This window comes from Panicum hallii, chromosome 2 (genome assembly GCF_002211085.1).
Source record: "Panicum hallii strain FIL2 chromosome 2, PHallii_v3.1, whole genome shotgun sequence".
NCBI lineage: Eukaryota > Viridiplantae > Streptophyta > Magnoliopsida > Poales > Poaceae > Panicum > Panicum hallii.
This window is the reverse complement of record NC_038043.1, coordinates 55,650,612-55,664,555: the sequence shown is the minus strand read 5'-3', so window position 1 is coordinate 55,664,555 and position 13,944 is coordinate 55,650,612. Positions and strand designations below refer to the sequence as shown.

The window sequence follows — 13,944 nt, the reverse complement described above, 5'->3', positions numbered from 1 at the left end:
GGACCCGTCGGCCAACGTATTTACGTATACTCGCCCACCGCATCCCCTGAAAGCTGAGAACCGCCAATTCTTCATTGATCTTTTTTACCCAAACGAGTCCAAGTCGAGACGCCTCTCCCCCCTCCGCTGGCGCAGCCATGGCGTCCGCCGAAACCCTAGCTCGGTCCCCCTCGCGCGATCCCTCCTCCGACCCGCCCCGGGCCGTCTCGTCGGAGCCGCCGCGCGACCCCTCCTTCGAACCCCACGGCAACGGCGACGGCTCCGGAGCGGGCGCCGGGGACTCCTCCCGCCGCCGCCGCCGCAGCCGCTGGGAACAGTCCAACGACGACTCCACCGCCAACAACTCCGGCGGCGAGGGCGGGTCCGGGGCCCGGAAGCGCAAGACGAGGTGGGCCGAGGAGGAGCCACGCCCGGCCATCGCGCTCCCGGACTTCATGAAGGACTTTGCCGCCGAGATGGATCCCGAGGTTCACGCCCTCAACGCGCGCCTCCTCGAGATCTCGCGCCTGCTGCAGTCGGGTCTCCCGCTCGACGACCGCCCCGAGGGTGCGCGCTCGCCGTCGCCCGAGCCCGTCTACGACAACCTCGGCATACGCATCAACACCCGCGAGTACCGTGCCCGGGAGCGCCTCAACCGCGAGAGGCAGGAGATCATCTCCCAGCTCATCCGCCGCAACCCCGCCTTCAAGCCCCCCTCCGATTACCGCCCGCCCAAGCTCCAGAAGAAGCTCTACATCCCCATGAAGGAGTACCCAGGGTATAATTTCATTGGCCTCATCATTGGTCCGCGGGGCAACACGCAGAAGCGGATGGAGAAGGAGACTGGTGCGAAGATCGTCATCAGGGGGAAGGGTAGTGTCAAAGAAGGGAAGCTGTTGCAGAAGAGGGATCTCAAGCCAGATCCCAGCGAGAATGAGGACCTCCATGTGCTTGTTGAGGCAGAGACTCAGGAGGCGTTGGATGCAGCTGCTGGGATGGTGGAGAAGCTGCTAACCCCGGTCGATGAGGTGCTGAACGAGCACAAGCGGCAGCAGCTCCGGGAGCTTGCGGCGCTTAATGGGACAATTAGGGACGATGAGTTTTGTAGGACATGTGGGGAGCCTGGTCACAGGCAGTATGCTTGCCCCAATAAGATGTCCACGTTTAAGAGTGATGTGCAGTGCAAGATCTGTGGTGATGGTGGGCACCCGACAATTGATTGTCCAGTCAAGGGAACAGCGGGGAAGAAGATGGATGATGAATATCAGAATTTCCTGGCTGAACTTGGTGGTGGGAGTGCACCCGAGTCCATGACAAAATCTGGTGGTCCGATGTTGGCTCTTACAGGAAGTGGTGGTAGCGGTGGTGCTTCTGCTGGTAGTGGGAATAACCCGCCTTGGTCCGCTGCAGGTGGTGGTGGTGGTGCGGCTGCCACTGGGGCCAATGGTATCAAGAAGGACTACGACGAGACAAATCTGTATATCGGGTACTTGCCACCTACAATGGATGATGCAGGATTGATCAGTCTGTTTTCACAATTCGGGGATATTGTCATGGCTAAGGTGATCAAGGATCGAAACACTGGGCATAGCAAAGGATATGGATTTGTGAAGTATTCAGATGTCTCACAGGCTAATGCTGCGATTGCTGCAATGAATGGTCACCATCTTGAAGGTAGAGTTATTGCAGTTAGAGTTGCAGGCAAGCCTCCGCAGCCGGCAGTGGCAGTGTCAGCACCGCCGTCATATCCTCCTACAGATCCTGCTTCTGGTGGCTATTCCTCCCAATCCTACATGGGGGCACCTCATCCTCCTCCACCAGGGAGTTATGCTCCAGTTCCATGGGGGCACCCACCACCATATGCTTCTTATCCTCCGCCGCCACCGGGCTCTAGCGTATACAATCCTGCACCCCCTGCACCAGGTCAGACAGCACCCCCTCCATATGGTGTGCAGTATCCTCCACCCCCACCCCCACCCCCAGCAGCTCCAATCCCTCCACCAGGCACTGCTCCATCAAGTGATGGAGCTCAGAATTATCCCCCTGGTGTAACACCACCGAGTTCTGGAGCACCCACTCACACTGCCCCAAATCCAGTATATGCATCCTCCGGTGCACCAAATGCACCACCAATGTACCCTCCACCACCTTATAGTTATTCCCCATACTATCCTACATTTCAGCCACCACCTCCTCCACCACCAGCTAGTGTTGATCCCTCTCAGAGTATTGCAACTGCACCTTGGGCCACCCACAGTACAGTGCCGCCACCTCCGCCACCTTTGTCCTCCACCACCGACCAGCCAGCTTCCTATGGTGCTGATGCAGAGTATGACAAGTTTATCTCAGAGATAAAGTGATATGAGCCAAGCTTGGGTGATTCTTCCAACAAAGGGCGAAAGGTAACTTAACACGATCTTTTTTCTATTATTTGAAGAAGGTACAATTGGGTATGATTTGCTATTTATTTCACCAGGAGACCCATGCTTCAGTTTTCATGTTTTTCATTATAATATTATAATAAATTTGGCCATTGTTCTGTTAAGACTAATAGGCTATATAGTTATATGTTATCCAACATTTCATTCGACTTAATGAGTTTGCACTATAAAAATTCTTAAGAGTCTCGACATGGTGTGAACTAATTATGCATGGCGAAGTTGTGCAAGATTTCTACTCTTTTTTGTTTATAAGGATATTTTTCTGACATGTAGGGTTTTATTAAACCAAATTGCCCCTGATGTTTAGAATGAGGCTAGGACTGACATGCTCATTGCTTGTCTAGGATGGTAGGAAGTCAGTAAACCTCTTTGCAAGACAACATTCAGTTTTGATAGGATATGATATTTTTCAGTTTTTTTTATTGAGAAAGGAACTCCACCTGATTATTTTTGCAGGATATGATATAGTGCACTTTCTCATGCACTGTAGTATATAAACATAAATAATTTTTCAATAGATTATTTGCTTTTGTTATGCTTTGCCCCTCTGTTTCCATGTGCAATGGTTTACTAACTAGACCTCACCTTTTCTATGTTGTCTCAACTTTTTTGACAGGCTTGATCTTTCTTGGAGCTTATACCGACCTGATTTATTTCTTGTTGGAAGTTTGGGACTCACATCTTAACCTTGCTGTGTGCTGTTGTGACCATTGCAGAGGTTGCATGCTTAAGAAAGTATGAAGCATTACTGGCTCAGCAGGCATCGGAATATTTGCCTTCTCCTTCGGGAGCTGTTTTAAGGAACCTTTTACTAATGCTTTTGTTATGATATTTCTTGTCATTATTTGAGATTACCATGTGATGTCACTTAATGCTCTATTGTTTGATTACCCTTATAAGTGCTATTTATTGTTCGTATATTTTATTCTTCTTCACCTTGATTTGGTAAGTGCTAGCAGTCCTCAACATCAGGAGCAGAAAAGCTTGCGGCCCCTTGCTGGTTGATATGACTTAGAAATGCATGTTTGACATCTGATGAATCTGTCAAGCTTTTCATCTTACATCTTTGCCTAAGTTGTTTGGCAGTTTTCGTGACAGATTGGCACAGGCAGACAGAGATTTTAGCGCTTGATGAATATCAGGTATAATGGAGATGATGTCAACTGTACTATGGAAACTAACATTTTCAATGTGGCTTCTTTACATTTCCTACTGACAAACACAGTAACGAGTTTCTCACTGTTGGTAGATGTGTGAATGAGGGTATCAAAGCATTACATACCATGCTGGAATCTTTGGTGCAGAACTTGCGTATATTTTTTATATTGCTAATGTTCTTAACATTGTTGGAATTTTTGTGCGGTTCAAGTAGGACATGCCGGCATGCAGGATGTAGTCTGGTGTCTATGCTCAAGATGCATACTGTCACAATGATATTTGTGGACTCATCTGAAGGTTCGGAAGGTAGCTAGCTGTGATTAGTTTTTTTTTTCTAGATGTATTGGAAAGAAAGTAGGATATTATCATATTCTTATCCTAGTGAAAGAATGTGATAGTCAGTCATCACAACAAGCAGTAGCTACCTTTATATCACGTCGCAGTTACACCATCTGCCTGGTATTGCTGACATAGTTTTGTAGGTGTTATCTGCTCTATTTTTTTCCTGTCCCATCAAAGTCTTCTTTTTCCAGTGTGCTGTAGATGGAAAGATGTAAGGATTAATGGTATCTTTTTTCCCTATATGTTATCTTTCTCCTTTGCTTTTGCCCGTTTAAGGTGAACCTAGCTAGTTTTAGATGGTAGTTTTACTGTGAGTAGTGGTTATTTTATATATTATTTATTTATTTATTGTTGATGGATGTTTATTCAAGATGGATGTCAGCTGGGACACAACCTCACAGTTGTTGCTCCAACGGTATTTTAGATGTTGCCTGCGTATGCAGTTTGATGTGATCTTGAATCTGGGCATTAGCCAACACAATTTGCACTACAACATTTATTTAGGCTTTCATCTATTGTTTGCAAAGTGGAACATGAACTGCACCTGTTTGTTTTATTTTCCTTCGGTTTCTTGTATCAAACCCTTGAGTCAACCTGGATGATTGGTTCAAGTAGAAACCTAAATCAGGACTGTCAGCTAGCTGATATAGTTCAAAGTGGGATTCTTTTGAACAGTCGGTTTGTAGCTATTAAACTGATAGTTAACTCCAAATAGAATGGAATAGTTGAAGTCCTGTGGGCTGTGGCGTCTGACTTCTTTCTTTAACAATGTGTGTCCCATTATTTTCAGAATGAAAGGTAGCTTAGCAGTAAGAAGAAATTTCTAGGTGTGTGCCTGTGTGGTTTTTTTTATCTTCTTGGGCATGATATCCGGTGCTTCAATGCTTTGGAACTTAAGAGAACCCCCTGTAGATTTTCTTTTATGCATGTGCATTGTTTAGTTTCACGATTTTGGCATGTATATGCTTGGCATTGATTAATTTATCCGTCTGGAGTGCATGTCTGTGTGATTTGGTAACATCCATTTATTAGTGTTCTTTGTTTTGTTTTGTTTTATTTATTCTTTTGTTTGGTTTAGTTTGCGGCATGGTATAGTATTAGTGTGCAATTAATTTAGCAGGGCTATCCGGAGTTGGTTCTTGCTGTGTGCCTGTCGTTTGCTTGTATGATTACTATTTATGGATCGTGGGGTTTGGAATCTTTGGAAATAATGTGCTAAAAATAAAATATTATTCTGCGCAAGTCTGGAATTTTGTTCTAACCGTGGTGTCATCTGGTTCCGTTCCCATGTTATGTGATAATAAATTGGATCTGCTAATGTTAACAAAAACAGCAAAAGTTTGTAAAAAATTGTTTACCGGTCGTGTGAACCCCTCACCGATTGTATGGAATAGGCTGACGTACTCTGGCAATTTTCAACATGTTAGCCCTGAGGCATCTATGATAAAGCGTAGAAGTCTACTGCATCGGTTGTTATCAGCGTCACTGATATGTACTGCACATGTTTATACCAGTGAGCGCTAATGTTAGCTGAAAAAGGATGTGCTGAATGGGTTGTGGGGGAAGCAATTTCTACTACTTTCCTATAACTACCCGAGTTCATGCCATGGGACACCAGTGAAGCAAGGCCTGTCAGCAAAAAGATCAGGGGCGTGTTTGGTTCTACGCCACAGCACGCCACGCTTTGGATGTGGCGTCGCCACAAATGTTTGGCTACTGCTTGGTTGATTAATAGAATGCGGCATGCCACAGCTTTTCAGCTGTGCTAGTTCTTTTTTCTGCCACAAGTGTGGCGCCGGATTTTGGCGCAGCATCTTAGGCGCAGCCACAGTTGCTGCGATCCACGGCTGTGTAAATTATCCTGGCAATGGAGCTTTTACACGTCATGTCTCCTAAATGAGATTTGCATTGCAACAACAATTAGTTAGACATAGTAGATCACCTGAACAGGCGCTTGTTGGGGTTGTGGATAAGTGAATTAATCTGGCGGTTTAAATAATGTGATTTAAATATATTGTCACTGGCACTGCCCTATGCCAATTTCCGGAGCTAAATCAGAATTAGAGTTTAAAATAAAATAGTTTAAACATCTATTTTTTACTCTAAATTTAATCAAAATGGACTCTAGATAATCTCAAAGTGGTCCCAGCTGCACCTCCGTAGTTGTGCCAAATAGGCCTTAACCAGCCAGCATAATGTCGGGGTCAATTACCAAGGATACCCCAAAGATCTGCCCTCACGGACTGGCCGGAATCAAGTGAACCGTGATCAAGGGGGGCGCCAAGCTAACTATGCGGGACGACGGCCCAGGCACCCAGCGAGCAGTTCCGAGGCACGTGGTACCGCCCGACTCCTGGCAGGCTCCGCGTGGTCGGGAAGCCAGCGCTGGCCCAACAGCCAAATCCGACCCCCCGGGAGGGGGCGTGGGGCGAATAGGTCATTGGAGGCATTAAATGGGACGGACTGAAGTGACGCGCACGCGTGACCACACACTTCTTCTTCTGAGGCTGTGTCTCCGACGGGACTCTAAAAAGTTCTCTACCTTGTATACAGAGAAAATTTTATTTAGAAGACTCTAAACCGTTCTATATCCTATATACAGAGAAGATTTCATTCTCTAAATGGTCCTCTAAAATAGAGAACGCTACAGGTTTCCTCTATATACAGAGATTCTCTCTCCTCTTCTCTATTTTTTCTTTATATTTTAAACACTGGATTAAATAAAAATAAAATATGTCCATAGCATTTGAGGTATGATAAATACGTACGTATAAAAAATTGGAACAAAATACGTTTCTAATATAGAGTTTAATGTACAGAGAATGAGATTTAGAGAACGTTGTTGGAGAAAAATAAGATATAGAGAAGAGAATCTTATAGAGAAATCTGTAAATAACGAATATAAAGAAGTATATAAAGAACGACGGTCGGAGATAGCCTCCCAAGAGCGTGGGCTACGGTTGGGTCCGGCAGGAGCGCTCCTGGTCAGCCGGACCAACACGACGCGGACTCGCGCTCAGCCGCAGATGCTAGGCTGTCCGGGGGCCTCGCGCTAGTTCGGTCCGCAGGCGGCGCGCCTGCCCCGGCTGTCGGGCAGGAGGCGCGCATGCACATCGTGTCGGGACGGTGTGTTTAATGCCTCCCCGTGCTCCCTTTGAGGGCCTGTGGGGTCGGGCTTAGCCGTTGGGTCGGCTCTGGCTCTCCGATCCCGCGGAACTCGTGGCGGCGGGTTGAGGGAGCGCCACGCTTCCGGAGCTTGCTCGCTGTGCTTTCGAGACACCACTCGGGCCGGCGCTTGGTCGCGTCTCTATCTTAGTGGGCCGGTCTGAACGACTGAGGCCGGCTGATTCCGTCCTTAGCCTTTGAAGGCTTCCCTTTGAGGTACCCGTGGTGCTGATCCCATCAATGGACGGTGCCGCGAAGCGGCGGATAAGATTTGGCTTCGAGATAAGACGAGACGCAATTAACCGGAGGCCCCAGGTGAGGTACCCCTTCTTCTCGTATTGCAGCTCAGCCTAGCGGACTATATAAGACGGTGTTAGACTTTTTTCTCACTCTCTGAATACTTTCAACACACACTTGTAAGTACCCTGTTGCAAAAAGATCCGTAGCCTAGTGGTATAGTTATAAGAGCCTCAAGTAACATCTCATATCGTGGATTTGACTCCTCGTGGAAGATAATATTCTAGAATTTAATTGCGTTATACTTTTAGTGGTAGACGACGTTTCTATTGACAGCGAGGCGCCTATGCTGACTCCGTCAATCTTAACGATTTGCCGGCTTAGTCTTCGCAGATGCTCATAGATAGGATTTGCGTATGCGTTTATAAGGGTGAGTGTGAGGGTGAGTGTTCATGCATTCTGAGTGTCTGAGTTGTACTATATAATTAAAAATAACTTATCCGTTGTAAGCACCCAGTACTTGAACACAAGAAACGCGAAGAACACCACATCCATACTGAACGTAGGGCAGTTGCCTAAATCAGTCTAAATCTCCATGTTAGCTATCGAGCTATGGAGAAGCGCGGCGCAAATTTACTGGCCGGTATAAGACAATTTGACTAAGGTTTGACAATTTTGATATAAATTTGACTGGAGTTTGACCAAGCTTTGACTTCCCGTTGATTAGATCTGATGGACTATTGAAACTTATCCGCCAAATTTGGGTCAAAAACTTGATCAGGGATAAGTTTGACCTTTTGACCAAAGGTTTGACAAAGAAAAACTTATCGTGTGTTTGGTTGGGGAGCGAGCCGGAGCGGAGCCGCTCCGCTCCCCTTTTCTACACGTTTGGTTGGAAGCAACGAAGAGCGGAGTGGCTCCGGTGCGGAATATTCGCGTGAGATGCGGAACGAGACCGCTCGCCCGAAACGACCGGACGCGAGCGCTCTCGTTTGCTGCCTCCCGCCCCCCCACCCCCGCTGGCAGCATCCACGTCCGCTCCCGAGGAGCCCAGGCGGCGCCGCCCCCCGCCCCCCCCCCCCCCCCCCCCCCGCCGGAAGGAGCCCAGGGCCGCCGCCGCCCCCGCCGCGGACGGGATCCAGGCGGCCAGGCGCCCCCCCCCCCCCCGCCGGAAGGAGCCCAGGGCCGCCGCAGCCCCCCGCCGCGGACAGGATCCAGGCGCCCGCGGCCGCTCCCCCGCCGGAAGGAGCCCAGGGCCGCCGCCGCCCCCCGCCGCGGACGGGAACCAGGCGCCCGCGGCCGCTCCCCGCCCAGGCGGCCAGGCGCCGCCCCCCCCCCCCCCCCCCCCCCCCCCCCGCGCGCCGGAGGAACTCAGGCCGCCCTCCCCCGAGCCGCCCGGGCCGCCGGAGGATATCGAAGCCACCGCTCGCCGGCTACGTTGAATGACATGGTTCTCCAACCAAACGCGGAACGGAATGGTTCTGCTCCACCGCGCTCTCCAACCAAACAAAAAATGGAGTGGTTCTATTCCGCTTACAAACGTAGAACGGAACGGTTCCGTCTTCAGAAATTGGAATGGAGCCGTTCCATTCAAGTTGGCTCCCCAACTAAACGGACCCTTGTACGCCAGCGCGGCCGGGTGGTTCCGGTCGGCTACCTCGAGGAACGCCCGCCACGACTAGTCCGAGCGCCGCTTGTTCACCACCGGCGCCACGCGCTCCAGCCTCACCTCGGCTGGCGTGCGTGTGCTCCTTGCCGCTGAAGTATGGCTGCAGCAGGATGATGCTGGCGATGCGGATAGCAGCGGAGGCGTTGGCCGTCCAGCGCTGCGCGATGGGGGTGAGGTTGCCGCCGGCGCTGTCCCCGGCGAGGAAGCAGCGGGGAGAGGTCGACTGGGATTCTGAGGTCGGGGAGGCCGGTGTTCCCGAGGTACCGAAGCATGTCCACACCGTCATCGTAGGCGGTGGGGAACCGGTGCTCGGGGCGCGAGGCGGTAGTTGATGGACACTACGACGGCGCCGAGCTCGCGGCAGAACCAGCAGCACATGCCGTCGTAGGGGGCTAACGCCGCGGAGAGCAGCGTGAAGCCGCCGCCGTGGTGGTGGACCACCACGGGCCCACGGGGAGTGCGGCCGCCGCGGGATCGGCCCTGGACGACGGCGAGAACACGCGTGCCCACACGGACACAGCCCCTGCAACGCTTCGACGGCGACGTCGGCGGACACGACCAGTCAAGCTCTGTATAATACTACAATGTACCGGTCTTTCAAGAGAGCGGGGAGTAAATAATATTGTTACTACTCCCTCCGTTCCAGAACGTAGATTAATATTGTTACGTATTCCCTCTGTTCATAGATTGTTTGGCGAATCTAGATACATAATTTTTATTATGCACTTAGATAAGCATTGTATCTAGATGCATAATGCATCTAGATTTGCCAAAACTATCTACATTTTGAAATGGAGAGAGTACATCAAAACTGGCTATAACTACAAGTGCGGATTGCTCATGCTAGATTTCAGACTACTAAAATTGGAATGGAGTTTTTTCAAAGAATTGCTCTCCTTGTATTTTCGAGTAATGTGGACAGAAGAATTTACCATAACATGTGGATCCGCCGCAGCCCAACCTGGTCCCATGGAGTGCCAGCATTTAATCACAAGGCAGACAATAATATGCATGCACACTCGGGATAAACAGCAACTATCAAGTTCTTATCCAAGTTAACTTTTCATCAACATTCATTTCATTGAAAAATGGCCAGGAAATGTCACCAGAAATATTTATCCCAACATGTGGATCTACTGCATGTCTGCATCCCAACCTGGCCCCATGGGATATCTGCCAGCATTTCATCACAAGGCACACAATTAACTGTCGTAGCACACAAAAGGCACAGTAAGTTCCAGTGGTCATCAAATTACCAACTATACCTTTTTAAAAACCGTTAGCCCCTTGGATATTAATGATCACACCATGGACACTATATGAGCATATCAGAACTTAGACACAGGAATAAACCGAAACTCCTTTTAGGAAACAAGTAGCTCAACAAGACACAGATCAATAAGCATTCTTTGCTTCACTGATAATCTACAGGCGCATTTAATAGAGGTGACGGCCGCGCTCTTTGAGGAATTCTTTTTAAAAAAACACTCATGAAAAATTTTATCAACAAACATGGCTATCTTTAATTTATGGTGGAACCTTCGACGGTAACTGCGACCAAATTGTGATATGGAAATTAGTTCATGCGGATCTCATCATACATGTTTCATCTTCAAGAATGAATTCCTAACATGTGAACAAAGGTGTTGTTGAGTCCAACAAGAGGCCATAAGAAACAAAGAAAAATTAATTCTGCAAATCCATATTTGTTCACTTTGGCAGCTAACACAGCAAACACATCCCACTAACGCAATTAACTTGCAAATTGCCACTTTAGAATACACTTCTAAACTTATATACACCGTTACACAACATAATTATAAAAACATCAAGTAGGTAAATGAGTTGATCATAGTTACTTAAATACAATTTGATAAACAGTACCCATAATTCATAGCGTCAAGCACGATATTACAAAAGCCTGCATAAATAAAGCATACAAAAGGAATTTCATCGGCTTCCATAGGTGTGGAAACCATCTTCCGCCTTCCAACTTCCAGCTTCAACAGAATCATAACTTGATTCAACAGGCTACTTCAGAACAAATACAATGCTGACTCTGAATGTCTTGCAAAGATTTCCTAATTTCTCTCTTATGCAACAAGATCAGCCCGAAGAAGGGGAGCATTGCTGGTTGTGGCCTTGCAGCATAGCCGTTACTCCATGTGCCAACATCAAAGCAAGCACCTTTGAATGCCATTGGAGCAAGTCGAGGACGACTTGCAGCCAAGAAGGGGAGAATGATAAAGACATCACCTGCTCGGATATAACCACATTGGCAACTTTTGATTCAAAGGTAAAACAATTCTTTATCATGATTATATTTGATTCATTTGATGAATTGCTGCTGCGCCATGATGTGTGTTCATTGTCATTTTCAGAAATACATACATGAATCAAAAAGAGTATTAAAAACACATGAAAGGCATGGAGGACCAAAGAAGTTGATTGGGGACCAAGTCCAAGTATTCCCAACATCCTTCACCAGGCCACCACGTCACTTTTGGCTCAAGGAAAGAAAGAGATCGAATCCAACACGTTTCAGGGCTGGATTCGGACTGCAGACCCGCAACAACTTGTGATGGAGGCCACGACTTCATACGGACTCTGTTTTGGGCGTTCAAGTACTTGATGGAAACCCTATCAAATCTACTTTCATATGGATCCGGACTCACGTCCATATCTTCTTCGAGGCGGCCGCAATCGTTGATTAACTACAGAGACCCCTTTTCTGTCCACGATGCTGCGTCACCTGATTTTGGCCCGATGGGCTATGTATCAAGTGGGGCCCAAGAGGGGCACGTTCAAGGGTTTAGAGATGACATCAACCTTGTCCTGGTCGTTCTCTACCTTCTTATATACCTCCATAGCGACCACAAACAGATTGTGTTTTGTTTTTTTGAAAGTTAAGCCATTGCTACTTGCTTGTAGACGCGTGTGTCAGCTAGACCATCCATTCTACTTGATTCAGAACCCCACCTTTGTAATTTTAGATTGGTTGTTATTTCGATATTTGCAATTGAGTTGCTTGTTCTACTTGTTCTTGCTTGTTCTTCGATTATTTGCAGGACGAGTGCCCTACTGGCCGGGTGTTGCGTTCCACAAGATCGCGGCAGCCATTGGAGGTGGTGTATTCGGTTGCTAAAGTGGAGCATTCTTGGAAGGCTGTAGTCAGACCATGAATATCGTCTCCATCCACCAATCGAGTTTTCCATCCCCTCTCACCAAAAGATCGGAAACAAAACCCAAACAATATCACATCACTTATTCGATGTGAAAAGCATGCTGGGGATCCTTGCCGCACGAAGTTGTAAAAGATATATTTGGAATGAGTAAAAATCGAGTTAAGATAGGGTCCAGCAACTAACGAAGAAATGAAACGAACTGATGGAGATGATTAAAGGGGAACTTACAGTTGTCCTCGAATGCACCGTACCTTCCGGACCGTAGAAACTCCCAGTCATCCCGAAAGCAGCTAGCCCAACTGGCTTCCTCGTCCTTGTCCGACAAATCCTCATCTTGATCGCCTCTTAGCTGCGTGAGCATCCTCATCTCCCACTCCTCCATGGATTCCTCCTCGTCCTTCTTCTTCTTCTTCTTCTTCTTCTTCTTCTTCTTCTTCTTCTTCTTCTTCTTCTTCTTCTTCTTCTTCTTCGCTTCTAGGGTGACGGGAGGATCTTCAAAGGCGGCCAGCCATTCCGCCCATGCATCACCATCCATCGTCATCCCAAGAGTTTCCTGCATGTCACCTCCAAAGATTGAGAGAAGAGGCGCCTGTCTGTCTGTCGTCTTCTTACCAAGTCCCTCACCCGCCGGAGCCTTCACTTTACCCAAAGAAAGAGACCACGCTTGTTTGCCCACTTGCTCCTGCTTCGCTTGATCATCTTTCTCCTTCCGCCGCTCCTCAAACACCCTCTTAAGATTCTCCCATCGCGAAATCGCCGCCTTCGGCAAATTCTGCGCTTGCTGGAGTCGGTAATGCTTCTGCTTCTTGCTACCACTCCCCACGTTCCTTCCCCCTTCGCGGCTGCTCTTCCTCCCCAGCGCCTCCATCTCGCATGGGGTAGGGCACGACGGTGACACCTTAGGGCCTATATACCAAACCGATCTTTGTCTGGTGTCTATCTGGTCGGCTCTCGGTCTCGGCTGTGCGTTGCCTTTTGCGGGGTTGCGCTTGCGCCCGTAGCCAAGTATAAATAGGCCGGCCGATATGATACCCACCCGTGTGTGAGCAGGACTCCTTGTTTAATTCGGCCTCTTGGCCCAATCCGATCCGGAACACGCTGCTCCGTACCGACTGCCTACGTGAGGATGAAGAATTATACTAGCTCAGTAAACAGAAGAAGAAGATCCATGAGGGGAAGTTGGAAACAAACAATCAATCTCTACTACTAAAAAGCTACTAATAAAAAGAGCCTAAGGGTCACTTTTTTACTTTGTCATAAGTCTATGCCTGTGCATTGCTACGGGATACAAAATTCAATACAACAAATATAATATGAAAAAATGGTGTTAAACTTAGAAAAAATATGTTTTATACCACATTGAGATAACCGTTATCTAATTACATAACAATGTCAAATAGCAAGCATGAACATAGAATACTATAAAATTTTTGAAGGTAGGGTGATTGAAGGGAAATGCAATAATTTGATTTCCTTCCGGTCCGGCACATCAACAACCTTACGCGCTAAAAGATAAAATCATGAGATAAGAAAACAAACAGGCAAGATCCCAGAGCAGGGTCAAACCTAAATGGCGCCTTTAAGGGTCTTTTTGGCAGAGCTCCAGGCGGCTCCAGATTCAAAAAACAGCTCCGTTCCAAATTTTTCTAGCCAAACATCTCAGCTTCGGGAACTCCAGATCCGCAAAAATCATGGATCTAGCTCCCAGATCCACCAAATCCATGGAGAACCTCAAGGGGTGCTCTGAAAACTCTAGTTTTGTAACTCC

At 47.9% G+C, this 13,944-nt stretch overlaps 1 protein-coding gene and 1 pseudogene across 1 annotated transcript; one reads left to right on the top strand and one right to left on the bottom strand.

Moving 5' to 3' along the window:
• The first annotated feature begins 33 nt into the window (after positions 1–33).
• On the top strand, positions 34–4,185 carry LOC112880236 (splicing factor-like protein 1). Its single transcript, XM_025944744.1, has 2 exons — positions 34–2,381; positions 3,037–4,185. Exon 1 carries the CDS (start codon positions 138–140, stop codon positions 2,337–2,339), a length of 2,202 nt encoding a protein of 733 aa, XP_025800529.1. The 5' UTR covers positions 34–137; the 3' UTR covers positions 2,340–2,381; positions 3,037–4,185.
• LOC112881341 lies at positions 3,952–13,044 on the bottom strand (annotated as a pseudogene).
• Between the last annotated feature and the right edge of the window lie 900 nt (positions 13,045–13,944).

What these genes read in the sequence shown, in the direction of transcription:
- LOC112880236 (XM_025944744.1), top strand. Translation starts at nt 138, where the DNA reads ATGGCGTCCGCCGAAACCCTAGCTCGGTCCCCCTCGCGCGATCCCTCC.